The sequence below is a fragment of the Corvus brachyrhynchos genome, unplaced genomic scaffold (assembly GCF_000691975.1).
Source record: "Corvus brachyrhynchos isolate BGI_N302 unplaced genomic scaffold, ASM69197v1 scaffold65, whole genome shotgun sequence".
Lineage (NCBI taxonomy): Eukaryota > Metazoa > Chordata > Aves > Passeriformes > Corvidae > Corvus > Corvus brachyrhynchos.
Window position 1 is genome coordinate 1,802,828 of NW_008238365.1, and position 27,677 is coordinate 1,830,504.

General features: G+C 51.0%; 2 protein-coding genes across 3 annotated transcripts; one reads left to right on the forward strand and one right to left on the reverse strand.

The window, feature by feature from the left end:
* Window positions 1-4,589: 4,589 nt before the first annotated feature.
* On the reverse strand, window positions 4,590-27,612 carry LOC108447117 (S100P-binding protein-like). Of its 2 annotated transcripts, none has more exons than XM_017736134.1 (5): window positions 27,559-27,612; window positions 25,162-26,352; window positions 24,868-24,956; window positions 24,139-24,243; window positions 4,590-4,783 (listed from the first exon to the last, which is right to left on the reverse strand). In XM_017736134.1, the coding sequence occupies exons 2-5, from the start codon at window positions 26,230-26,232 to the stop codon at window positions 4,666-4,668; spliced, it is 1,383 nt and encodes a 460-aa protein (XP_017591623.1). In that variant the 5' UTR covers window positions 26,233-26,352; window positions 27,559-27,612; the 3' UTR covers window positions 4,590-4,665. The 2 variants fall into 2 exon arrangements, with proteins under 2 accessions (XP_017591623.1, XP_017591624.1); XM_017736135.1 differs by lacking the exon at window positions 4,590-4,783 and adding an exon at window positions 20,063-21,679.
* On the forward strand, window positions 8,185-14,107 carry FNDC5 (fibronectin type III domain containing 5). Its single transcript, XM_017736138.1, has 5 exons — window positions 8,185-8,299; window positions 8,609-8,807; window positions 10,305-10,397; window positions 12,373-12,506; window positions 13,175-14,107. Exons 2-5 carry the CDS (start codon window positions 8,624-8,626, stop codon window positions 13,214-13,216), a joined length of 453 nt encoding a protein of 150 aa, XP_017591627.1. The 5' UTR covers window positions 8,185-8,299; window positions 8,609-8,623; the 3' UTR covers window positions 13,217-14,107.
* Window positions 27,613-27,677: the final 65 nt, after the last annotated feature.

Below are 27,677 nucleotides of genomic sequence, written 5' to 3' on the forward strand. Positions count from 1 at the left end.
TGGGCAGGGGGAGATTTTGGGCATCTGAGCAGCGGCCCCGGTTCGTGTCACGGGGCTGAACCGGAGCCGAGGGGGGAAAGCCAGGTCTGCTCTGCTGGTGCCACGGGCACGTCAGCTCTGGCAGTGCCCCTTGCCGGCTGTCCAGGGCCCAGCCAGGCTCTGCTGGGAGCCCTGTGAGCGCTGGGGAAGCACCGTGGTCCCACAGGAACCATGGTGGCCCCCCAGGAACCGTCTCTCCAGGGGCACCGCACATCCCAGCCATGCAAACCAGGCCCCTCCGAGCTGAGCAGGTCACCTGAGGTGGGGGATCTTTGGGGAAGGATGGTCCCTGTGAGCTGGACCTAATTTTGGAGCTACCAGGACGGAGCCAAGTCCACTCTTGCCTGCATTGGCCAGGCTGAGCCTTGGCCCCAGCACCCTCTGTGTGGGTGTAAACTGGGCAGTGCTGGTGGAGCTCCCCAGCCCAAACCAGTCGCGCTCCCAGGCAGCCCAGGGTTGTCTCCTTCGCTGGCTGTAAGATGTTGGTGGAACAGCTGCTTTGATTCGGAGAATGCTGACAGCCAGGATATCTGGCATTCCAGGAGGCTGGGGGTGATTATTAGGGATGCAGAGCTCCAGGGAGTGGAAATTCCTTCGCCCCCCAGCCAGCCCTGGAACTTGCTGGAGTTACATTCGGCCTCATCGGGGCTGCAGCAAACCCGGGCTCCCTTCAGCTCTGCCACCCGTCCTTGGCCAGGCATCGGCCTCTGAAGTTGCTGTTTCACAACCGCCAGATCCGGGGAGATTAATGAAACATTCCCAAAGGGAGGGAGCGACGAGGAAAACACCACGGCACAATGGAGGCGTCTGCAATTGTGACAGCACTCGGGGTTTTCTGTAAACTAGGCCACTTCCCTGCTCTTCCTTATCCTTGAATCACCTCGTTTGGCATCTGAGAGTAAACAGGGAGTTGTGTCTCTGCCTATAACCACCTCCTGCTCCTGCCTGGGCCAGGAGGTGTCCGTGCCACGTTCCCGGGAGCTCACGGGGAGCTGTGTGTGAGCCACGCACCCCCCGCTGCCTCCTCCTTCTGTGCCACCCATGCCAAGGGTCCTGATGAGCTCTCCCTGCAGCCAGGTGAGGCAGAGAACTTGTGCTGCCCCTGTTTTCCAGAGCAGGAACAGAGGGATGAGGGTATGGAGTGATTTTCCCAAGGTCACACAGAGGTAGCGGCAGCGTCACCGCCAGCTCCGTGTCCCCAGCCCTGCCTGATGATGTGGCCACAAGGCCACCAAGGAGGAGTCATTGGAAAAGCCCATGGGGAGGAAATCATTCCCAGGCAGGGATGGAGGCTCCAGGGTCTGTTCCCTTTGGACCCAGAGCTTGTGTGAGCGGGTTTAAAATAATTCCTGTCATGAAAGATTAAAGCTGTTGTTCCCGGGAGGGCACTGGTGCAAATTCCCCCCTGGCAATGCCAGGGCAAGGGCTGGTGAGTGGCACCGAGCACAGGCCCTGCTCTGGATTCAGGGATTTTGGCCAGGCAGGATCATTTTTTGCCAAGGTGATGCCAAGGTGAGGGAGGAGGGGAAGCAGGAGCAGGAGGATGAGGTGGCTGAGAAATAATCTCCACACCAACGCTCTTTGGCGGCCCCCAAATCCCACCCGTGTGGGTGATGCCCTCCCATCATTCCCACTGCTCCAGAGGAAACACTCGGGATGGTTGGCGAGTCAGAAATAGGATTTAATTTGGCCACAGCCTTGCTCTGCCAGCAGCCCCCTCCTCGTTAGGCTGAGCTAACGAAGAGGGGGGGAGCTGGGCTGGGCTGGGGGCACTGCTGAGGGCTCGAAGAGCAGTGGGGTGATGATGGAAGACCCCAAAATAGGCCACGGCCCCTGTGACTTGCAAAGAGCCTCGCTGCCAGGTGCCAGCCCGTAGAGCAGCTCAGTTCAGGTTTATTTTTGTCAGATGGAGAGCAGAGGTGACACACTGCTCAGGTAAAAGCTCCCCTGCCAGCACAGCTCTGAGCCAGCCTTCAGAACCTGGACCTGCTCCAGTTTGAGGAGCCCCTTCACAGCTCCCCCACCTACACTGCTCAGGTAAAAGCTCCCCTGCCAGCACAGCTCTGAGCCAGCCTTCAGAACCTGGACCTGCAGTTTGAGGAGCCCCTTCACAGCTCCCCCACCTCGGCTGCCCAAAAAGGTGCCAAACCCCCCTGACTGGATTCTGGTCTCTACTCAGCTCTGAAGTGTCCTCACCCCCTGAGCCACTGCAAACCCCCCTCACCCCCTCCCCAGGAAGCTCTCCCAGCCTCAGGGGGAAGGACAGCAAAGCAAAGGTGACAATCTCACTCCAGGTGCTGATTCCCAGCTTGTCCGAGCTGGATGTGCTCCCCTGAACCCGGGGAGCTGGGATCACCCACGGGCTGGCAGGATCAGGGCGAGCAACACGCTCAGCACGCTCAAGAGAGCAGGGAAAGGTCTCTCAGCTATTTGGAAAGAACAAAGCAACCCATTCCAGCCCTTTCCCTGCATCCCAGAGGCCGGGGAGATTCCTGGCCGGCTGATGGGGTGGCGTAAGCACTTTATTGATTCCTGTGTTCGGCGTAGGAGGGATTTAATTGGGATGTGGAGGTTTCTAACCCCCGGTGTCAGGCTCTCAGCAGGGATGGTGCCGGGAGAGGCAGCCAAGGTTGAGCCATCCTCTTCCAAACGCTGTCTCCTGCTGGGAATATGCTTGTGGAAAAGGGAGATTCCTCCCAGAGAGGTGTGTTTGCAGATATTAAGCGTGCATTCTGTGGCAGGGTCCTCCACGGAGTGTCATCCGTGTCCTGGTCCTGGATACATCCTCACCCTTTGCTAAATAAACTCTTGCTGGTTTATGAAGTGCCCAGAGGATGGATTAGGGCCTGGATCGAGCATAATTCAGTTAAAAGCAGAAATGTATTGAGCAATGAAGCTGCAAATCTTTATGTGGGCAGTAAAAAACGGGATACAAGAGCAGAGCCGGGCTAGGAGCAGGCAACAAAATCCTGGGAGAGGTCTGGTGCCAGCAGGAAATTCCCAGGCTTCCTCGCCCCCTCTGACTTCTCTGATACTACAGAGGTGTGGGATAAGAGGAGCTAGAAAAGCCCATGGCACCCAGTTCTTTGTGGATATTTGGGTCCTGCATAAAACATGTCACGATGGCAACGACTCTGCTCCGAGTTGGCAGCATTTAAACCCAAACCATGGCACTGGGGAGACCCAAGAGAATCCTGCCTGTCTTTGGGTCTCTCCAAGGTAGAAATATCCCTTCCTTCTGCCCTGAGGAACTCCCAGTAGCAGGCTGGCCACAGTCTCTGTGCTCCCTGGCAGCATTTCCAGCGGCACATTTGGGCAGCTGCTCCCTGGGGAATCAGCCACGGAGCCAAGGGGTGGGCAGGAGGGGGCTGGGGGCCTATTAATATCCCATTTTTATAGGGAAGTGGGCGGTCAGTAGGAAATAATTGCCTCTTTCCCAGCTGAAGAACCACCAGTTGGCCTCTCTGCTCTTTGAAATCGCTGGATCTTTGCAAACAGCTCTGCTTCCCGTGGGGCTGGGAGCAGGATGGGCCCTGCTCCCACACATTCCCCATGGGGCTCCCTTCATTAAAACCCTCGGGAACGCTGAGCAATGTGCCAGCCCTTCCTACACAACCCATAAAACCCACAAGCAATTACATCCACGGATGGGATCCATGCTGGGAGAGCACAGAGAGGCTCAGAGAAGCAGCAAAAGCAGCTCTGTGTGAATCCAAAGTCAGGGAAAAGGCAGCGGGGCTGGCAGAAAACATCACACGGGTTTAGGGTTGTTCCTTTCGGGTCGTGCCCTTCCATCTCCTGCATCTGCAGGGAAGGTTGTGGTGCAGGAATCAAGAGTCGCTGGGAATCAAGGCTGGAATTCACTGCTTTGTGCAGGGAAGGGCAGCTGGAAAGCACGGGCTGAGCTGCTTCAGAGCCTCAGCTCACCAGACCATGTCCCTGGGGCTCTGAGGCAGCTCAGCTCAGCCCTTCCCAGCAGGGAAGGAGCTGCTTGGGAGAGGAGCTGAGTGACTTGGAAAATGCTGGGACTACAGCACAGCCTCAGCCATGCAGGATGCAACTCCCAGCACCTCCACATGACCGGAGTTTCTGGGAAAGGTGAATTCAGAAGGGGGTTTTGGGGTTTGAGCCCTTTGGCTGGGGAGATAAATCCAGGAACGTGCTCTAATTCCAGACCTACAGCCTGGACTTGGCTGGCCTGAGGTGACCCCCAAGGGTGTGACATTTCCACAGGTTCTTCCTTTCCTTCAGTGCTGCCTTTGTGGCCCAGGTACCTCCCTGATCCTGTAGAACACCCCAGGGTTTGGACACCCCAATATTCAGCATCCCCACCCCCCACATTCCCAGCTGACAGCTGGATTTATGGACACAAATCTTCTCCCTGCTCTTTTTCCCGCTCACCCCATCCATGCTACAGCTCCCATGGGGAAGCCAACTCACAGGGAAGTGCGTGGGCTCCTCTTCCTCGTGCCAGTTGTGCCCATAACGAAGCCAGGGACGAGTTGTAAAGTGGGGGGGGGGTTCCTCTCTCTCCAATTAAAGTCCAACAATAACGAGGAAAACATTTAATGGGAGGCTGGGAGGGGTTCTCAGCATCGGGAAGGGATTCGGGATCATCTCCACGGCTCAGGATTTCTTGGTGCACAGAGGAGGCTCCGACCTGCTCCTGCCAGAAGGGCCCCAGGGGCGGCGGAGTAGGAGAGGGCTGGGACACGAGGGCCTGGGGGATGGAAGATTTCGGACTCTGTGGGAAGGAAACGAGATGGGATTTTAGAAATCCTCGGGTTTTTAAGCTGCCATTCGCATTTAAAATTCCCGATTTCAGCCTAAATCACCAGGGTTTCCCTTAATGAGGGGTGGAGTGATTTCTGCTGACGTGAAAATGAGAATAATTTTCCATCCAAATTCGGTCAAGCAGATCCTCTGCCAGTTTGCAGGGTGGGATTTGCTAAACCAGGAATCCTGCACCATTCCCTCATGGAGCAGACAGGGAATGTGCTGCCCTGGAGTAAACAGGCACGAGAAAGACTTGATCCACAACCCATTCCCTGCCATCCCTGCAGCATTCCCACCCTCTGTGCCCGCTCCCAGAACACCAGCAGCTTTCCTGGCTGCCACAGGCACAGAAGCAAAGTTTCCAGGAGTTGCACATGACTCCAGAAGGAAGCAAAAACTTGGATTTGGCACCTCAAGGCCCTGCCTGAGCTGCCGACCCCCTGCAGCCAGCTGGGAAATTACAGGAATTACACTTCTTCCACCTGATCTCAGCCAGGCTGGCACTAACAAAGAGCTGCAACAGGGCCAGGGAGCCAAAAGTCGTGTGGAATATCTTGGAATGGTGTTTTAGATCTTAGGAAGTCATGATCTCATCATTTCATCTCCTGGGAATGGGGAGAAAAGCAACCTCAGGGATGAAAATTGTGGTTCCAAATGATCCCTGCAGCTCTGGGAGCAGGAAATTCATTTTCCTGGGTTTGTATTTCTGTCAAACAGAGTTTAATTCTCTTTTTAGCGTTTTTATGCTGGTTTGACACCACTGATCTGGGTGTAGCTACTCCTGATCTGTGGCAGTGCAAGGGAAGGCACACTGGGATCTGCTGTCCCAGATTCCAGGATTTTAGAGCTGCTGACTTCACTACCCCATCCCTCTCTCAGGTATTCCTATAAACAGGGGTTCTAGAATGTTCCTGACCACCCACTCCAGGTGATTTCTCCCTCACTTCCATCCAGATTCCAGTTTTGGAGGCTTCAAGCTCTGGGTTTCAGCTTTGCCAAGTGCTTCCCTCCTGCCTCACAGCTCTCCACCCTCTCCCATCACTTCCCAGAGGAGTTTTTTGCTCTCCTCCAGCTCTTCAAGGTCTTCCCAACTCCCCCACATCTTCTGCCATCAGGAAACTCAGACACCTTTTATGCTGTGCCTCCCTCAAGGTCACAAATTTCAACAGGCACCCGGGCACTCCGAGTGCCGTTCCCTTTTCCCAGCTTTTTCCATGATCTCTGCTCTCTGTTCCTGTGGGGTTAATTCATCTCTTTTCAAAGGCCTCCTCCAACTGAAGCTGGGTAAGTCAGTGGTAGCTCCTAAAAAAAAATTATTTAGCTCCTAAAAATATCCAGGGAAGACAACCACGCCGGGATCGAGCGGTGCAGCCGGGAAGGGCGAAGTGCTCGGCTGCAGCTGGAGACTGTTTTGTCTCCCATCCCTCAACTCCGTCATGTCCTCCGTATGTTCCAGCAAAAATTCATCAGGCATGACTCACAGACCTTCCCTGTGCACATTCCTGTCTGCTGACCGCCCCTTCCTAAAATTAGACTCGACTTTTGTTGGTTCAGTCACGGGGGAAGGTGAGGAGCTGCAGACCCACGTCCCTTCCTGGTGTCACAGCCGGGTTTGGAAGGGTTTTTTCCAGGATGGGGAGGATGATCTGTCTCCCTCCTCAGCTTGTCCTTGGCCCTGCTGCTGCAGGATGATGAGTGTTCCCGTTCTCCAAGAGGACAGATGGGGAATTCTGCCTCATTCCATGAGGGCCAGGCCCTGGGAGATGAGAATGCTCTGGGTCAGCACTGACTCCATCATTACTCCAGAGAGGAATGACACCCCTCTGTGGAATCACAGAGATTTGCTGCTCCTCCTAAAGTCCCAGATTTGTGTGAATTCAGCCATTCAGTGACTTTTTTTCTCACTGAGGGATTCACTAGAATCAGTCTGGCTCGAATGGCTTGTCCAGACATCCCATTCCTAAGGGTCTCCCTGCTGGCTGTGAAAGGAATAAGGGATCACTGTGCCAAGTGACCTTCAGCTGGGGAATTCTGTGCTCCTGTTATTCCTCTGTTCCCGAGGGAACATTCACCAGGAGTGATGTCAGACACTGACACTCCAGCTTGAATATTTTCAGCCCCATCTGGGTGGCTGGGAATGACCATAAATCCAACAAGTGTCACTGGAGAGGGGCACAAGTGCATCCCTCTTGTACTGGTGACCTGTCCCAGCCCCAAAGGGGTGGTTACAATGATGTAAAAGTATTAATTTCTTATAAAAGTCAGACTAAAACGACTCTTCCTCACCTTACTGACTCCCTGGGGCTAATCAGCATTCACTGCTTTGGGATCAGGGCACAAGCTGAAGATTGTGAATTAAATTTGACCAGGGGAGCAGCAACAGAGTCCAGCTGGAAGGGCTGTGCCAAGCCTGGGAGGTAAAACCTTCCCTCGAGATGCCAGGATGGGCTTTGGACTGGGCAGCTCCCTCGGGAAGAGGCTCCTGGGGAGGGTGTGCAAGAGCCCAGCTCTCCTTGGCAAGGCTGGGGCCATCCTGCTGGAAATGCAGCTGCCTCTGGAATTGGGAATAAACACAGAGCCTCAGGCTCCTGCTTTCCTGGCCTGCCCTTCCCACATTTCAATATCCACCGGAGCCGTGGCAGCGTGTCCTGGCAGCTCCAAGTGGATGCTGGCTGGACGTGCTCCCACATCAGCCACAAAACGTTGTAGGGAACATTTCCTGCCAGGCTCGAAGGGAAAAGCAAAAGAAACTCTCCTGGTTACTCCACTCCCGCGTTCCAAACCTCCAGAGCGCTCATCAAAGCATTCCTTCTGTGTGCACTTCCAAGGCAGAGCTGGAATTTCCTCCCAGCTGTCACTGTCAGACTGTAATAGGGAACAACAGGGAAAAACATGGCTGGGGAGGATGGGATGAATGAGCTGCTCAGGGCTCGGCTGTGGTGTTCAAGAAACTCTTCCCAAGGGTCAGGTATTTCACACATGGAACCCTTGGAAGGGACAGAAGGATCAGCCAATGCCACCCCCTGCCGTGGGCAGGGACACTTTGCACTAGCCCAGGTTGCTCCTTGGACACTTCCAGGGATGAGGCAGCCACAGCTTCTCTGGGCAACCTCTACCACCCTCCCAGGGAAGGATTTCTTGCCCATATTTAACTTACATTTCCCCTCTGTTAGTTTGAATCCATGTTGAATGTAACTCATACTCTCTGCTGACATCTCCTAGAACCTCCTGGGAACTGACACCTGGAGTACCTGCAATTTCCAGGTCACATATCCAAAATGGACCCTGAGGAAGGTCCTTTTGTGTTCCTTTCCTTGCCCTCACTGTGCCTCCTGCCCCTGTAAAGGCTCTGCTCTCCCTCCTTGCAGACAGCCCGTCGGCTCCAGTAAATGTCACAGTCAAACACCTGAAAGCCAACTCGGCCGTGGTCACTTGGGATGTCCTGGAAGACGAAGTTGTCATTGGATTTGCAATTTCCCAGCAGGTACCGTGCCTAGAATTACCCATTTTCAGCCATGTCCATCTCCTCCCCAGGTCCCTTCCATTCCCAAACCCTCCAGCTGCAGTTTAAGCCCATTCCTTCTCGTCCTGTCCCTCGTGGTCCGAGAGGGGATTTGGCTCCCCGTCCTCTTTGCAGCGGCGCTTTGCGTGTTGGTGGCTGCAGAGAGGGAAGGATCCCGATGGTTTCTCCACATCCACGTGGTGGGCAGGGCAGGAATCAGTGGCCTTAGGTGACAGCAGTGCACACGGGAGGCCTCTCCACCACTCTGTGCTCTCCTCTCTCGGCTTCCAGAAGAAGGACGTGCGGATGCTGCGCTTCATCCAGGAGGTGAACACCACCACCCGCTCCTGTGCCCTCTGGGACCTAGAGGAAGACACTGAGTACATTGTGCATGTCCAATCCATCAGCATCCAAGGCCAGAGCCCTGCTAGTGAGCCAGTCCTCTTCAAGACCCCCAGGGAAGCTGAGAAACTAGCCTCTAAAAATAAAGGCAAGTGTGGGTGAGTTCCTACGTGGCCCCTGGGACGCAGGGCTCCGCAGAGAGGAACCAGGATCCTGTGTGGTGAGAGGAGCTGGGAGAAGCCCTGTGGGATAAACACACTCCTGGGGCTGAGTGTCTTCTCAGGATGTGCTGAGGGTGCCCAGCAGACAAAGCTGGAGGGGGCACAAGGTGACAGGAGGTGGCTGCTCCTTTCTCCCATTTCAGATGAGATTTAACAAAGTGAGAAGGAGAAGGTTTCCGGCTCTGTGTCCTGCTCCCTACAAGTGGAGAATGCTGGGGCAAATTCCTGGCCAGCCTGTGAACTCATGTGGAACCAGCACTGGGCACACCACTGTGCTCACAGGGCACTTGTGGGATTCACAGAGCTTCCTGTACTCGGATTTCAGGGCAAAAAAAAACCCCAGAGGCTCCCACTTTTCTTACATTTTCAATATTTCTGCGAAATCACAGAGAGCTGAGGTTGGGAGGGACTTCTTGAGATCACCCAGACAGGGTCAAGCAGAGCAGGATCACACCCAGCTGGGTTTTCAATATCTCCATGGAGAAAATCAGGCACTTCCTCACTGGCAACTCCTTCACTTGTTCCTCTTTAGCCAAACCAGGCTGATGAGGGTTTTCTGTCAGCAAGAATCCTGCTCCAAAGAGGGCCTGGCAGTGCAGGGCTGTGGGGACACACAGGTCCCTCCCTGCCTGCTGAAGCCCCGGCCTTTTCCAGGGCTTTTGGCCGTGGTTCTGAGGACGTGAGTTCTCCACTCTCTTTATTAAACTGATTTGGAGGCTGTAAATCCTGAATTGCTGTTTATCTGCAAGCACTAAGAGGAGCACTGCTCCTTTCCTGGGGGCCTGAACTGTAATCTTCTTAATGCTTTGAAGGCAAGGAGGCGAATTACGCCCTGCAAAAAGGCTCCGCTCGTTTCTGAATCCCAGAGCTCCGCTGAGAAATATCCTGCCAGGCTCTCCACGCTGCTGAGCTGCAACTGCTGGAGCATGCAAGGCTTTGTGACAGGCGCAGATGGCACTAACAGGGACAGGGACAGCAGAGAGAGCAGCCACGGGGACAGATAACATGTGGGCTCACCCCGCGGCAGCTGCCTGTTGAGCCCCGTCCCCTCGGGATGTCACAGAATCACAGGATGAATCCCACAATCCCAGACTGGTTTGGGTTGGAAGGGACATAAAGTTCATCCCATTCCACTCCCTGCCACAGGCAGGGACACCTTCCACTATCCCACGGTGCTCCAAGCCCTGTCCAACCTGGCCTTGGACACTGCCAGGGATCCAGGGGCAGCCACAGCTGCTCTGGGCCTCCCCACCCTTACAGGGAGGAATTCCTTCCTAAATCCTAACCCCAGTGCCCTAAGGAGTCTCGGGACTCTCTCCCTGCTGGCTCTGCCCCCTGCCACCCCTGACTGGGGTCGGGGGTGCTGCTAAAGCAGGGTCTGAGCCGGGTTTTGGGTCTCACGGTGTCTCTTTCCCCTTGTGCAGATGAGGTGACAATGAAGGAGATGGCGAAGAAAAACCAACAGCTGCGAGCGGGGGAAATTCTCATCATTGTTGTGGTGTTGTTTATGTGGGCAGGTCAGTCCAAGCTCTCTGTCAGAAGTGTGTCATATCCATGGGATATCCCTCAAAAAAAGGAATGCCTGGCTGCACGTGGAATCACGGAAAAACCTGGGAAGAAACCCTTCCCCCCAAAAAAGTGCGGAGCTCTCAGCTGTAAGGGCACCTCAGGTTGGGCTTTGCACCTCAAGTTTGGTCCACCAGGAAGTAGAAAATGGATTTGATGGAAGCAATTCCCTATGGCTAATCCAGTAATCTCATTTTTTTCCAGACTGCCCTGATTATGATGCCCTCAGCCACAGAATCATGGAATGGTTTGGGCTGGAAGGGACATAAAGATCATTTTATTCCACCCCAACCTTCCACCAGACCAGGTTGCTTCAAGCCCTGTCCTGGAACGTTTCCAGAGATCCAAATATCCAACAGGATATGCCTTGAGTCCTTCAGATATTCCAGGTTGCAGTAAATTTCTGGATATTATATGACTCCAGTGCTCAGGCAAAACAGATTTTAAGAGTCTTGCTCACCACACCCACTATTTGTATTTCTATTTCTATTATATTTTTATTTTTACTTTTATTTTTTTTTTTTATTTATAAATTTACACAGAAGGGGATGGAGGAATCCAGGTGACACTGAATCAGCTCCATGTAAAATATTGGGGTTTTTTGCCCTTATTTGCATCTCCAGAGACCGGACAGCAAATTATTCCTAAAGCCAATAACCACATGAAAACCTAAAAGAAATTAGAAGATTTCCAGAACCTCTAGGCCATGTTTTTTTCCCAGCATTTATGCCATGTTTTAGTTGTGCACATCCCAATTTCAATGCCCTGCCAGGGAAAATAATCATGAATAATTACATGGGGTGACTGAAAACTGATTCAGCTCCCGCTGGAGAATAATCTGAGACTCGGATCAGCTGGGAACAAAGAATTTGCTAATCCCACAATTTCCCTTCCAGACAAATTACTTGCATTTAAAAAGGAAAAGGGGTGTGAGGAGAATCTCTCTTCACAAGTCTCAATGCACAAAAACCTCCTTCCAGCTTTTAACCTGTCCTGTGTGACCATGTTTGGCCAAATCCAAATGGAACCAGTCCAAACCAGAGCTCTGGACTGAGCCAAACCCCAGCTCTTGTGTTTCTGGCAATTTTCATGTCTTTGTGCCTCAGTTTTACCCACGGAAATCACACAAGGTGTGGCTGTGGCAGACGTTAACGCCTTTTCTCCTGGAATCAGCCATTTATCCACATTCCCAAGGAAAGAATTTGGGCCACTGTGTTTATCAGTAAAGCCTGGAGGCAACTGCCACACTCACTTTAGAGAGCAGTTTGTGATGTGCTGCTGGAAGACTTAAATATATTGCGCTATTAAGGAAGATTTTTCAGGGAGGGAAAAGCAGCATCTGCCAGCATCTACTTCACCGACGTGTCTGGAATGTGCAGGCAGAGATGTTATTTGGTCCAAACATCACATAAAAGCTTCTCAGACAGACATTTGCAGTCATCTTACGTGCCACGGCTGCCCCTGCTTCCCTCTCCACGTGCCTGGCTGTGTGGGGGAGGAAATTTCCGCTGGCAGCTTGTGCTGCTGCCCATTCGCAGGTGCTGGCAGCTCCAGAACGTGCCTCTCCTCCGCCAGCTCCAGCTCCTTCTCCTCCCTCCAGAGGACAGGGATCAGAGGACACGTTAGCACCGGGCACAAATTCCAGGAGCTCCTGTGCTCGCTGCACCGCGGGGCTTGGTGTTGGTCGAGGTCCAAAATGCAGGGCTTAAACCACTTCGTAACAGCGAGGCTGGGATATAATTAATCTTCTGTCGTCCTGTCTAACTAGTTTAGCATGGAATTAGGGGAAGGGAAGAGCCAGAGGGTTGCCCGGCTGTGGGATGGGAGGAACTGGGAACGCTGCCGAGGCCGGCCAGAAGGGATCTGTGATCTCTGCAGGCTGCTGAGCCCGTTTGTGTGATGATGGCCGATGCTTTCTCCCGTCAGGGGTGATCGCCCTGTTCTGCAGACAGTACGATATCATCAAAGATAACGAGCCAAACAACAGCAAGGAGAAAGCCAAGAGCGCCTCGGAGAACAGCACTCCCGAGCACCAGGGCGGGGGCCTCCTGCGCAGCAAGGTGAGAGCTGCGGGCAGGGAACACAAGGGATTTGTGTTAAATCACCCCCAAAAAAAAGCCTCTGTTCAAAATCCTCCCCTCCCTCCCGCCACCAGCCGGGATGAGGGAAGGGAACACCCTCCACACCCACGGCTCTGCTGATCAGGACGGCAGCGCTTCACTCCCACCTCCTGGATCCTGCGGGGCCGTGAGAAATCAGATTTCAAGCCACGTTTCTGGATTATCTGAGCATCTCTCTGGAGAGGAAAAAAGAAAAAGAGTTCCTTGGGTCCTCCCAGAGCAGCCCTGGCGTGGCACGTGGCAAAGAGGATGTTGCTCTTGTAATTAACTGGAGAGTTAATCGGCAGGAGCGAGGATGGTAACACGCAGGACGTGAAAAGTGTAAATAGGTCAAGGCTTTAATTTATACTAATGTACTTCAATTAATTTCACTTCCTCGTGTTTCTGGTCACATCCCTGCTATATTTATTTAGTATTTGAAACAATTCACTGATTTACGATGGTCCAGAAGCAGCAATGAACCCCCAAGCCTAAAACCTCAACTCTGACCCTTCTTCGTCATCACGAGGGGGTGGGAACGAGAATTTTCACAAAACACGACCAGCACTGAGCTCTGATGTGATTTTTCCCTTCTATGCATCCCTTTTTTCCTTTGTTTTCTCTCCTAGTTTCCAAAAAACAAGCCCTCAGTGAACATCATTGAAGCATGACAGCCTGACACCCGAGAGATGGACTCCATCCCTCACTCTCACTCTCTGCCTCTGAGCCGTGATGACTGGGGAGGTGAAACGTTGTGGTCGGAGCAATTTGGAAAACAAGACCTCCTGATTGTCACTCGCTGGAATCCACCTCCTCATCTGTGTTCTGCAAAACATCTGGCCAGGAAGGGAAATCCTGCCAAAAAAAAAAAAAAACCCTGACACCCAAACGAAGAAGACGGAGAAGAATCAGCGATGCCGGAGCGATCCGTGACTCGCGAATCACCTGGGCTGGAGCGATGGTCTCCTGGTCTCCCACGCGCCTTTCCACCCTCACACTCCGTCTTCTGGGACAGTTTTCCTGTTTTTAGGAATGCACAAGGTTCTGTTGTGTCTTTCTCTGGTCTCACTGTCACTCCATCCCGGCGGTATTCCCAGGCATCAGGCACATCCCTCTCCGAGCAGGAAGGGAGGGAAGCTCATCGCAAACACCACCGAGAAGCCAAATTTTGGCTGCTGTGTGCTCGGGCCTTGCTTTGTTCATCGATGTGTGTCGTGTAACACGTCTTGCAGGTGGGTTTTTCAAACAAAAACAAGAAAAAAAAGGCATCCCCCAGTTTCCATTCCCACCAGGAGAACTTCCCTCTGGTTGTTCTCCAGCCAGGCTGCAGCACATTCTCCACTGTTGCTGTCTCTCCTATCTCACACTGGTGCTCTTCACCTCAGAAATAATCGGGGAACGCTGAGGCACAGACCAACATGAGGGGACACCAGAAGCTGTTATTTAGCTTCCAGGAGAATTTCAACCATTTTCTTCGTGGTGTTTTCAGCTGGGCCTGAGTCCACCACCAGTGGGATAAAAGGTCCATAAAAAATGTAGCCAGTCAGCAAAAAAAAAAAAAAAAGACAAAACACCTGATGATACCGGTTGCTATGCAAGGTCTCCAGGGGCAAGAGCTGTTTATTGTGGAAGGCTCTGGCCTGAGGGGCCTTTTTCTGAGGGCTTAAGTTCTTAAAATGCTTCTTTTAGTAACGTTTCTGTGTGGGAAGGGCTGGTTCTCCTCACACGTCCTGCCTGCGCTGTTCTGGTGACGTTGGAATGGCAGGAGTCTGCTGGAGATAGTCCTTCCCAAAAAGGGATGAGGGTGGATGGATGAACGGATGGATGGATGGATGGATGGATGGATGGGAAAGGGGCTGGGGTTCTCCTCTCTCTTAGGAAGTGCTTGATGTTTGTAAGCTGACAGGATCCCTGGGGATTGCTGGTGCTCTGGAAAGCTGGTAGATGCAGGACCATCACATGAAAAAGATTTACTCTTTCTAGTGTGCCATGGGGTATCTGTATTTATTTAACTCCTCCACAAGATCACTCCATATGCACTAGGGGATGAGGCAGGATCCGACTCGTTTCCATCAAATGCCAACAGAGCTTGGCCTGAGGAAGGTTTGGAACTTGTCACAACAAACCTGCACTCAGAGGAGCCTGGGTTGGGAGTCCCTGCAAAGGAACAGCCTGGCAGTGAGGAGCTGCCATCTCTCCTCTTCTGCTGTCACCAACCTTTCCCAAAGAGCTGCTTTGGGAGAAAGGCACTGGGAAGTTCACCTGCAGATGTGCTGGTCTCAGCCAGGCCAACCCCAAAGGTGTCTCCAATGGATCCTTTGCCTGAACATACTCTTCCATCACCAAGAAGGAGAGGTCACCACCTCTGATACAGACAGAGCAATAAACATTTTATAATGTACAATAAAAGATTAAAGGCATCTCTTGTGTCCTTGTAATGCCTGAATTTAATAATTTCATATTCGCCTGCTTTGAGCAGCACACACACCCTAGAACTGGGGGACTCTCTATTTCCCAGACCTAAAACCTAAACAGACCTACAACCTAAAATATTTTCTCAGTGTCTGGGTGGAGAAACCCAGCGAGGTTCAGAGCTGGCTCTGGCTGCAGGACATAAAAAAATTTGCACCATAAATAGCACCCCAACCCTACCTAGCAAAATTCTTCAGCCACGTCTGTTATCTCCCAGGAAAGAAACAGCATTTGGAATCCACAGCCCTACAAAGGGAGATTTAGGACAGATGGTACAGCATGTGCAAAATGATAAGGGAGATGCTCCCTCCTAATCCTGGAGCAGACAGCCGAGCAAGCAACCCTCGGAGAGCTGCTCCAGAGGAAATTCAGCCTGGTAATTTGGCAGGTTGGGGGGTTGTGTGTCTGGCTTTAAAGACAGTTGTCCCTGGGAATTCAGGCCATATCCCTTTTTTTCCTCACAGTTGTTGTTCCCTAGGGACAGGTTTAAGCTATTTTCTTTCCTGACAGAGATGTGATCACTCATTTGGCAGAATAGAATTAAACTTAAAAGTGTCGGTGTGGGGCAGAGTTCAATATTCACACCGTGGTGTGGCAAGAAGTGCCAGGGTTATTTTGATGCCCCATAACTGCAGGCTTGGAGAGTAAGGAAATCATGCTGTAAATGAGGAGAAACAAATGTAGGCTGGCAGAATTCAGCTCACACAGGGACCCCAAACCACTCCGTTCAAGAGATTCCCTTCAAGGAAATTTTTCAGCCACTCTGCATTGAAGTGATGGAGTAACTCCACATTTTAGGAAAAGGTTAGAGGAGAAGAAAGTTACTTAAAATGCTGCTGTTCTGAGGGTCATAAACATCAAAGCTTTAACTGCTGTTTGGGTATTAAATTCCAGTGTAACCCATGAGAGTCAGACACCGCTCAGGCTCCGGTACCGTGAGTCCAATCCTAAACCCATCTTTAGAACAGACACCTCACTCCCATCAGCAGCTACCAGAAGATACTCCTGAGGTGTTTTACAGTCAATAAAGGCAAGAGATCAAGCAAAAATAAACCCAAGACACACTGAGGGAAGTCATGCTGGGCCACAGCACAACACACCCTACAGACCACCCACGTCCCCCCACGTGTTTTTGCCCTGACTGCTGATTTTGACTCATTGTTGGAAGCGGGAGCTGGAAAAAGGAGGTTTCAATAAATACCAAAAAGCAGCAAGTGGGAGTGGGCTGCTGTGCCAGGGATCCCAGAGAGGCTGATTCCCTGCTGATCTCCCAAAGCAAAGGGAAGCAGCCCTCCCAGCTGGCTCGGGATGAATCCCGCTGACTTCCAAGAACCCACTGAGCACAGACTCGGGGCACAATAGGAGCAAAGAGCTGCAAACAGAACCCTTTGGCAGCGCACTCGGGGCGTGTTCCGAGTGAAGCACCGCTCGCCTCCCTCCTTCCAAGCACTGTAATATTATGCCTACAAGTACAATTTAACCAATAGATTCCTCCCCCACGAGTTTAGGCAAGAGGAGCCGCGGGAGGAAGTGTGGAGCAAACAATCCTGCACAGCGTGTCCTTCCAACTCACAACACAGCCCCAGCCACTTGTCACCCCCTCCCCCGGGCCACCAGGCACCGGCACAGGCTCCGTGCTCCAAGGAAAACGGGAACACGAGGCATTTGATTCCCTGGCACTTCAATAGAAGCCGAGGAGGAAACACCTACACGGCGGAAAGTGTTAGCACAATCTCAGCTGGTAATGGCTTTCTGGAGGAGATGCAAATGGAGAGGAACAGGCTGCTGATGCCAGTGTTTGCCAAAGACACGAAAGGTGACATCACTCCAAAGCGAATGTCACAGCTGCACATCCACTTTCCCCAGCAAAAGACGGCGAGGCCTGCGCTTCCCAAGGAGAGAGCTGGAGATGACACCATATGTTCCACCAAATGTAATTTCCCCAGATTTGCGGGGAAAAAAAGCTTCCTAACGACGTGTAATGAGCTATTACAGCCTCGTCTGGAAGCAGCCGCCCGCCCGAGCTGACCAAATTCAATCAGCTTTCCAGCAGTTGTTAAAAAGCTGCCTGATCGACGCGCTTGTTATGCTAAAATATCTTCTGTTTCCTCCACAAATCTGGCGTCTACTGAATTGTCTGGTGACCACAGGGATTAAAAGGATGATGTTCCCCCCCCCCTCGGTGGTGCTGCGGCCCACACGGCTGGAGGAGAAAGGATTCTGGATTCTCTTTCAGCTCCAGGAGCAGCCTCAATTTTGGTTAAGTAAGTTCCAAATGAAGAGCCTTCATTATTAGTGACAGAGCCAGGGAAGACACAGCTTGAACTTCAGATTCCCTGATGGAGGCAGCAAAGCTGGCAGCCAGAAAAAAACTCTTTTTCCTTGGAATCTGGACACGCTGGATGCAGAGGCAATAATGACAGAGCCCCACGATGCCATTGGACACTTTGCAGCATCGTTGTCCTTTTGAACTCACAAAACCCCTCACTTTTAGTGCCACCAACTGCTAAATAAAACTTATTTATTATACCATCCTGACCTGCTCTGCACCTAAACACCCTCTCAAACCAAAGGGAGAATATTATCAGCTTCCACTAGTTCCTGTTCCAGGATGGAATTTCTTCCTCCTCACAGCAGAAAAGTAGGGAAGAGCAAGGGTTAGTTTTTGAGAGGAAGGCAGAAAAGAAACCCCACACAGCAGTTTAATTTCAGTCTCATTGTTTTCCAGCTGCTGTTGGCTGGCTGCAATACATTGATGAATGCTATTAAATTTTTAATTGTGAGGCATTTCATCAGAGCTCACGCAGGGCTTGCACAAAGCAGTTTTATTCCAGTTTCTATTGATGTCACTGGGTTCTACTACAGCAAAAATCATCATCAGGGCCCTTGGCTACTCTCTAGCAGCAAACACAGAGCAAAACACTCTGTCCCTTCCATGAAGGCTTCATCCACAACCCCTCCCTCCCCTCTCCACCACTCAGATGTGAATCACTTGCAATGTCAAAGAAGGAAATTTGCAGCACTAAAGCTGCCCACAAGCTCAAATCCTTCCCAAAGGGCAGAGCTGCTCCATGGCAGTGCTCATTCCTGGGAGTTTTACACTCCCAAAGAACACAAATCCCCTTCTGCCCCAGCTGCCCCATCCCAGGGGAGCTGCTCTGGGACACAGCAGCCCTGGAGATGCCACCAGCACCTCCTTAGCATGGTCAGGTGCTGCTTGCTGAGAAGAATTTCCATCCCTGGAAGTGTCCAAGGCTGGGTTGGAGAGGGATTTTGGAGCAGCCTGGGATAGTAGAAGGTGTCCCTGCCCTGACAGGGGTGGGACTGGATGACCTTTATATCCCTTCTAACCTGAATTATGCTGGGATTCCATGAGCTGCACATCAGGTGAAACTGCCCTCAGAGCACAGGGAAATGATTCCTTTTCCAAAGACCTTGATTTGTGGGGTTCACCGGTTTCAAAAGCTAAGAACCACCACGTGCTGACGACTCCCACATGCCCCCAAGGGGTTTCTCCTTCTCCCTCAATGCAAAGCTCTCCGTGAATAAAATTTACAGAGGTAAAAGTCACCTGAGAGGCTCTGGTGGCATCAAGGACCTGATATCACTGGAGGACATCACAAAGCCCAGCCCTGCCTGGACAACCCAGCCCCAAAAGTGCTGCCCATGGATTCCCTCCTGCCTGGATTCTGTGCCAGGCTCTGCTCCAAGCTTCCCTGCTCATCCTTTGGACAAATTATTTCAATTCTCCCCGTTTCAGTCACTGCACATTCAGGACAGGGAGAAACTTTGCCTGTTTTTCAAAGCCACTTCCTCCTGTCCCACTTTGGGTGCAAAAGAGTAAAATCTATGAACCAGAACACTAAAAAACATCAGTACTGAGCCTAAATTTTTATTTCTTCAAGATCACATGAGCCAAAAGCATCTCCAGAAATAGTCAGATTACGATGATAAAAATATGAGATGATTTGCTCCCCGAATAAACTTAATTTGCTCTCCAAAATTCCACCTATAAATACCTAAAGGAGTCACAAGGCCCTGCTGGCACCCCTTGGAAGAACATTGGGAAGATCAACTTATCCACCTCCAACTCATTTGGAGTTGCTCAGCAGCACAGGAAAGAAGAAAGTGACATCTAAAAGCTGCAAAATATTTATAAACTCAAGCACAAACCTCACAAAATGCTTTTACAGAGAAGTTACAAATGAAAGTGAAAACCACTGAAAACCAGACCAATTAACACCTCTAAATGCAGAATAAGAACCAGCACAGCAGCAAAATCCAATGGGGCTACACTGGAAGTGCTCAGGAATTCTCTGGAAATCATGGTGTTTGGCCAAGTTCTTGCTCACCCACTGTGTTAGGGTGGGAATTTGGGTAATTTCTGCAAAAAAAGTCGGTCAAAAAAGGTAAAAACAAACACAAGAGGAGCATTTGGATGAGGCTGGAGCAGCAGCATCTCTGAAAACAGATCTCCATTTCCTTGGGGCTCGCAGCTGGTACCTCATTTTCTTGGTAGGAGGTTTTCAAAGTGAAACCACATCCTAAGAAGGCACCTTGAGAAGGGAGAACATCAAAGTTCCTTTCAGGAATTCTGCCTGGTGCTTCTTTGCAAAGCTCCTTCTCCCTGGCCCACCACAAAGGCTGAAGGTTCAACTTCAAACAAAAAGGAAATTTTCCTCACAAAGTGCTGCACCCGCCTTAAACCCTCTCATTTGCACGTTCTGAAACAGCCAGACAAAACCCCACCAGCTTTAGGCAGCCTCAGAAAAGCAAGATTAAAACCCAAACCACTTCAAGAGGCTTGGTTATCTGCAGGCCTCAGAGTGCTACAAAGCTTTGCCCCATCTGTGTTTTGAAAAACACAACTTTGCTGCTTGATTTTTATCTTTTTTTTGTGCACAGGGATGAGTCTAACTCAGGAAATCACATTTTTAAACTGCAAAACCATCTGGTTTTTCAAAGCAAAATCCAACCACGGGGGGGTCACTCCTGCAAATCCACTGTCCAAACGTCTGGTTTGGAGCAGGAACTGCTGTCACCTCGACAGCACAGAGAGTTTTATTTTCACAGCAGCTGCTCAGCAAGAACAGGCAGGGACCAGAAGGGCTCCAGCTTGGTCTGGATTCCACTCAGAACAGGCAGCAGAGCTCAGGGAAAGGCCAATTCCCTGGAATATTGCCCTTGCTGAAGTCCAGCTTTCCCAGGGGCTCTCAGCAGAGCGCAGAGCGTGTCCTTGCCCAGTCCAAACTCCAAGGTTTTGCCGTGCTGCCACTGCAGTCATGTGATGGATGTGAATCACAGCTCCTTCCCAGGATTCCTGAGCAATCCCGGGTCTCCTTCAGAAACTGCAGGATCAGCTCCTATTTACCCAACTCCTGGCCAAAAATTGGTACTTCTAGAAGGGATTTTTAGAGGTGTTCTTGAGAAATCCGTGGATTGTTTGGGAGGAAGGGAGGTTCTCCAAGGCAAACTCTCACCCTACACAGCAGTTCCCATTGTCTCCAATGAGTGCAGAAGAAATCACCACTTTTTTACAGATTTTGAGCCTTCCTACATCTCAGTTCCCTCCCTTATTTGGAGTCAGAGGTGAAACAGGTCATAAAAACAGAGGGAACATTTCCTACTGCCAGGGGTGAACCTTTCAGGAGTTGGACAAACTTTCACAGTGCCTCATTCCAGGAAAGATTTCAGCTCCTCTCCAAGAGGGGAAGTCCCAGGGGCAGCCCAATCCCACCAAATATTTGGAGAAACTTATCCCAGTGCCTCACCATCTACCTCAGGCCTCCTTTTGGCCTGAGGAAAGGGGGCCAGATAAACTGAGCTGCCATGGAATAGTGCTTCAAACATTCTGAGTTCTTTCTCCTTGGGCACATCCTCATTCCTTCCAAAACAGTTCAGACCAAACTACAGATGTGAGATGAGGTTTTCAGGTAAATTCCACTCATTTAGAAATCAGGAGCTCTGATTATTTCAGCTTTGCCACTCAAGAAGCCCCCAGACCAGAAGGATCACACTCTGAACCCAGCATCTTCTCCCCACAAACCTAGAAATCTGCTTTATCAATTCCTACCCCATCCCACAGCTCTTGAAGTTTAGGGTTTGGAGGTGGATTTCATTTGCTTTGAAGTGAAATCTCCCTCCTGAGCTCAGCCACTAAATGTAATTCCTCCTTCATGTCAGCACAGCCCCAGCCCTGCACCTTCCCTGCCTGCTCTCCAGCCAAGCAAAATTAAGTTGGGCAGGTAAAAACTGCTTCAAGATTAAGGTTTGGGGTTTTTTTTTCCCCCCTCAGCCAGCTCAGCATCAATCAAGAGACCAGAGTCTTTCAAGGCAGAGTCTGCAAGCAAAGAGCTCATTTGTATTTCACAGATCTGTTTCTCCAAATGTTCCCTGACACTGCTCTCCCTTTTCCATCACCTCAAACACGGTGTCTGGGGTTTTTTTTTAAGATATTGATCTTTGTTATTACAGTAGGACCAGATGGTTTGTGCCCCTTTATAAGGTATTTCCTCATCCTCCTCTCCCTTTGATTCCAGGGAGATCCAAGGAAATAATTTATCAGGTTTCTGCCAGGTTGTGAGAAGTCTGATAAAATTTTTAAAAGCATCCAAAACCTTTAGCAAGCACACCAAGCCTCAAGGAGAGTTCCTGATGGAGTCCTGGTTGGGGGAAAAAAATGGATGGAGGTTAGACAGGAGCCAGCTCAGCTTCCCAGAGGTGCCTGGATGGGGCTTGGAGCAGTGGAAGGTTCCCTGCTCATGGCAGGGGGTGGAACAGGATGATCTTTAAGGTCCCTTCCAACCCAACCCATTCTTTGGTTCTGCTCCAAATAACACAGTTTTAGGAGCCTCATTATTTGTGTAGCTGATACGGCCCCAGAATTGCTGAGAAGGATCTCACCAGGAAGGAAATAATTCCATTTACTGCAGGATAAAGGGCAATAACAAAGTGCAAACGCTGACAAATGGTCAGCTGGCAGAAATCTTGTGTGGTCAATTATCAGCCCCCCATTGCCAAGCAGATGCTCAAATCACAGCTCATTTTTACATCTGCTCCAGCACAGCCTCAGCAGCATTTAAATTCTTAGGGGAAGCTGCAAATAAATGAATATATTAGGATTTAAGAGCATCTAGAAAGCAGAATGAGAGGAAGCACAAGGAGAGTCATGGGGTTGGTCTCCCAACACACTGGAGAGAGCTCGATGTGAGAAGTTTATTCTGAATATAAAAGGATTTTTTTTCAACTACTCAGTGTGACTTTTAGCACTCAACCACCCAATTTAAGAATATATGTGAGATATATGCAGATATAGAAGATATCTATATGAAAAATGTATTTTTTAGAGATACAGAAGTTGTATTTATATATTAGAAAAATGCATTATATATATATATATATATGTTGCATTTATATATATGAAAGTTGCATTTCCTGCAAGTGCAAGACACTGTGCAGATAAGGAAAAAGACAAAATCTCTGCTGTAGCCAGCTTGGAATTCCCTCAGACAGCACAGCAGCAAGAGCCAGGATCCAAGGAAGAACAGACAGATTACGTAATAGATGGGATAGCAAAGCAAACATTACCCTGAGACAAATGCCAGGAGATTTGCAACTCAAAACAGAGCTGAAGATTTGTGGCAGCAATATATTAGTTACTGCTTCCCAGAAGGAATTCCCCGGCTGGCTCTAAACCTGCTAATTTTCCTTCATGGATTCCTTGGGATCACTCAGCACTTCCCATGCAAATCACACACCCAGGAACACTGCTGCAGATCCAGGTGCAGGGGAACAGCACCCAGGGCACTGCCAGCCCACAACTGGGACAACTGGGAGAGCCCACGCTGTCTGTCGGGCTGAATTCCAAGCCTCCAGCTATTTGGAATAAGAAAGGTTTGCACTAATAAGAAAATCCAATTGTGTGCATCACAGACAATGTTCTTCCCCGGCAAAAGGGAGCTCGATTTCACTCGTCAGCCTCGCTCATTTAGAGCTCCTGCCTGATTTTCTGTGACTCACAACATACGTCTTGCATTTTTAATTTGAAAGCAAGAGAAAACAGGCCATTTTAGCTTTCCTTGCCTCACCCCCCCCCCCTGCATTACTTATGCTGGATTCATCCTCTGGAAGCAGCCCCGTGGCTATGCAGCTGTTCCTGCTGCCTGCCTAAGTGCAGGCTCCACACACAGAACTGTCAGCTTCTCCTGCCTCGCAAGAAATGGCAATTATTGCACCCATGAACACTCAAAATAACCACAGGGAGCTGTGGCTGGAAGGTACCAGAATATTTTGCCTCTCAGAGCATCCCAGTCCTACCCATCAGCTGCCACCCCTGAGCTGAAATCCAAACCTGCTCTTTGCAACACCTTCCTTTCCACACCCCCGCAGTCGGTGGCTCTTGGATGACACCATTGAGGCAACACAGAGAAGGTGTCAAAAATAAATCCAAATCTCAGCACTTGAGCTCAAGATTCTCCCAGTCTGAGTCCAAATCTCAGCACTTGAGCTCAAGATTCTCCCAGTCTGAGTCCAAATCTCAGCACCTGAGCTCAAGATTCTCCCAGTCTGAGTCCAAATCTCAGCACCTGAGCTCAAGATTCTCCCCAGTCTGAGTCCAAATCTCAGCACTTGAGCTCAAGATTCTCCCAGTCTGAGTCCAAATCTCAGCACTTGAGCTCAAGATTCCCCCAGTGTGAGTTCTGAGGTTTCAGAGAGGTGGTGGAGTCCTGGAGGTGTCCACTCAGTGCTCTGGGTTGATGACAAGGTGGGAACTCGATGATCTTTGAGGTCTTTTCCAATTTTGATGATTCTGGGATAGTTGTGAACTGCCAAAACCAAGTCAATCCCCAACAGAACAAGCCAGAGCTCAGCTCTGCTTTTCCCAGGGAGTACAAACCTGCTTTGGGAGCATCCCTGATTTTCCACACCCTTTACAATATTTCCCAGCCAGGCTGATTCCTGTGCAGGAATTTTGTGCATGGCAGTGCACAAAAGTGTCACAGGCACTTTTTATTCCCCTCTGAAAACAACCACACTCCAAACAAAGAATACAAATCCAGCCAGCCAGGATATCAATTTTTTCCCTGCCCACCAGCCTCATCCCATCCCACCTGGGGGTTACCTGAGGTAATAGCCACACTTTTCCTCATTGGGATTGGCACAGCCTGGAGAGAAACGTTTCTTTTGCTCAGGTTGCACTTCTGAAATGCAGGTCCGTGGTTTTGGCCTTGAAAATAACAAAGAGCGTGAACATTTTTTTTAGAGATGATTTGTCAAATTAGGTTACAGTTGGCAGAGAGGGCAGAGAGCCCTGCAGAACTACGGCAGACACGACATTCTCGTAGCACCGTTCAGGGATTGAGAAAATAGAAGTGTTTATTTGAGTAAAGCCGCGAAGATCAAACACACCGAGAGCAAAGCAGCTGAGCCACCCAGCCGGTCACTGCCCCGCTGACCACGCCGGGAACCCGCAGGGAGCTCTCAAAAGCAGCTTTTTCACACCACTCAAGGCCACGCTGCGAACAGCAACGCCCAGAAAAGCCCCGATGTGCCACCTCCAGGAGCGGGGAAGAGCAGGAGCAACATCCCGATCCGCTCTGCTGCTGCCACCTGCAGGGAACCGCTCCGGGAGGAGCGGCACAAACACCCCCTCCACCGCCTGACCCACCTCCTTTCCCACTCCCTGATATTCTTTCCCCCCTCTTCCAGTACCTTACAGGGTAAAATATTCATTGTTTCCCTTTCAGCGCATCTTAATTTTAAAATAGAAATAAACCCAGCAACGCACGACCAACAAAGTGGTGGAGGAAACAGCTGGGATGTTTTTCAAAGTGTGGGTTTCCCAAATTACCTTTTTTCGTCCTTCTGTGGGACAGGAATTACTTGGTCACTTTTCTTCCCACTGGTTGTCTCTTCCTGCCCAGTCTGGCCTACAGATGTCTGGAAAGGGAAGGGGAAAAGGGATTAAGGTGTAATTAAACTTTTCCATGTAAGTTTTGCTTATGCAGTTACATAAAAACCCACTTGGCAAAACCTCCCCTGTATAAACACAACACTTGTGTGCACGTGGGCACGGCCACGAGCACAAATCCAAAGGGATGGGACTAAAACCATTCAAGTTACAAGAATTAAGACGTGAGTTTACTTTAGTGCTGCCTGATGGCTGCTCAGCTCCTGTGGATTCCCCTTCAGCACCCTCTGGAGAGCCTGATTTCCTTGAGGAACAGCTCGTTGTTGCTTTGGCAAGTTCTTTGTTTGATGGCAGCACAGATGCTGGACTCTCATCCCCCTTGCTCTGGCCACGGGGAAGGTGGGAAGAGGGCACGGATCGTCCTGAACAATCCTGAGCCAGGCTTTGCTGGCCTTTAGGCATCACCCCTTCCGAGGATTCTTTGGGAATGCAGCTCCCAGCAGCTGTAGAATTCAAGCAATCATCTATCATTGCTTCCAAAGCTTCCACCTCTCCCAGGTAATTGTCCTCCAGAGCCTCATCGGAGCAGGTGGCAGCGAACAGGCTCAGGAGCTCCTGCAGGTCAAGGTCCAGCTCTTGCTGCAGCTGGGCCCCATCCAGAGCAGCACTGCCACTCAGAAAGCCAGGATCACACCCAGAACTGCCTGAGGGATGCTCCTGGGCTTCCTTTGGTTCCTCTGTGACCTCTGAGGCCGCCTCACTGACCGACATCCCCGCAGTGCAGCTGCTGCTCTCGGCTTTGCCGCTCTCAGCTTTGCCGCTCTCTCCGCTCGCATTTTGGCTCAGGTGGCTTTCACCAGCGAGGTGCTGCTGCTCAGCATCCACGGAATCATCTGCCAAGATTTCCTGGATCTCTTCCTCGGTGTAATCAAAGGGAGAATTCCCTTTCTCACTGCCTGACAGCTCCAGCAGGGAATCATCCAGCTCGCTGTTGTCAAAACACCTGCTGATGTCCAGGGAAATGGCCACGTCGTTGTACTTGGACACAGAAAAACTGGCAGCAAGGTCATCGTGGCCACTCTCATCCAGGCCAAGGGAGCAGCCAGAGCCTGGGGAAGGGAATGGAGGATTCCCTGCTGGATCTGGAGTGCTGCAGCCCCGGCTCAGCACACAGGCTTTCTTAGCTGACTGCAGGGCCTGAACCTGCACTGCACAATCTGACAACCTCTTGGCCCTGGGAACTGGGTCCTGTTTAAATTCCCGGCACGGGCAGAGCCCGGGGGAAGGAGGGGAAGTGTCTCCCATGTCGCTGGGGCTTCCTGGATCTCTGCTTCCAGCTCTAGAGGCCTGAGCTGAGGCTCATCTGCTGCTGGTGGCCTTTGATCAGCCCTTCCAGAGGAGGAATCAGCAGGAGTCAGCTCCAACCTGCCAGCAAAAGCAACATCCTCAGTAAAAGGAACTCAGCTGTATCCCAAATATGCTGGAATTTAACAGGGAAGGTAAAAAAAAAACTGAGACACCACAATTTGGTGCCTGTTCCCGACTATTTTAGCTCCCAACCCCGAGTGTTCCCTCAAGCAGCGCCAATGGAAACCCCAAAGATTGGAAACCCCCACAGGCTGTGCCCTCTCCTCCAAAACTGCTGCCAATCACTCACAGCAGACCCCAGGAGTCCCAAATTACAGCCTTAAATTGCAGAACACGCTTGAGGCATTAAATAAAACTGCCAAGTGTCTCATCGCCCACCTCCGCCCTTCAGAGATAAATAAACACACTAAAAACCTTTTTTTTTGGGGGGTTGGGAAAAACTGAGCAAAGGAAGAGGAACCCTGGAGGGAGCAGAGGGCACACGGAGCAGGGATTTAGTCGCTGAGACACTCACACAAAATACTCATTATCATCCAAGAGCACCAGATAAAGAACCTTCCTGTAAAATTCAATCGTTTCAAAGCATTCACAAACAAACCCTGTTTTCCCCGGAGTGAGGACTCATCCCAAAAGGAATCTTTGGACTTGAAAGCCCCGCACTTGACTCTCACCCAGCAGGAGAATTTGGACTAAGGAAAGGTATTTCCTGTCCTCTTTGACCAAGGATTTAAAGGAATGTCTTTTGTCTTTCCTGTTGCTTGGACTACTGTTTAAAAAAAGGGAGGGTCACACACTCCAGGAATGAAACCCGGGCAATTCTGCTGCTTCCTCTTGTCATTCTGCCAGAACAATGAAAAGGGACACCTTCAGAGCTGTGTCAGCCCTATGGAGGGTGGTAGCCTGATAACTCAGCTCCTAACCATGGAACCCCCAAATGATTTGGGTTGGAAGGGACATAAAGTTCACCCAGTGCCATGGGCAGGGACACCTTCCACCGTCCCAGGCTGCTCCAAGCCCCGTCCAGCCTGGCCTTGGACACTTCCAGGGATCCAGGGGCAGCCACAGCTGCTCTGGGCAACCTGCGCCAGGGCCTCCCCACCCTCACAGGAAGGGATTTTTTCCCAATATCCCATCTAACCCTGCCCTCCAGGCCCATCTCCAAAGCCCCCTTCGGCATTAAAAACCTGCAATAAAATCACCCTGGAGCCTTTCCCTCTCCAGATAAAAACCTCAGGAGGCGGTAGGGCCCCGCTCTCGCCTCACCGAGGGCACAGAAGCGAACACCGCCCACCTCTCTCCCTCAGGGACCTGCCCGGCCCTCAGCGGGCACCGCCCAACCGGCGCCTCAACGGCACCGCCCCAAGGCGGGGCCAAGCCCGCCT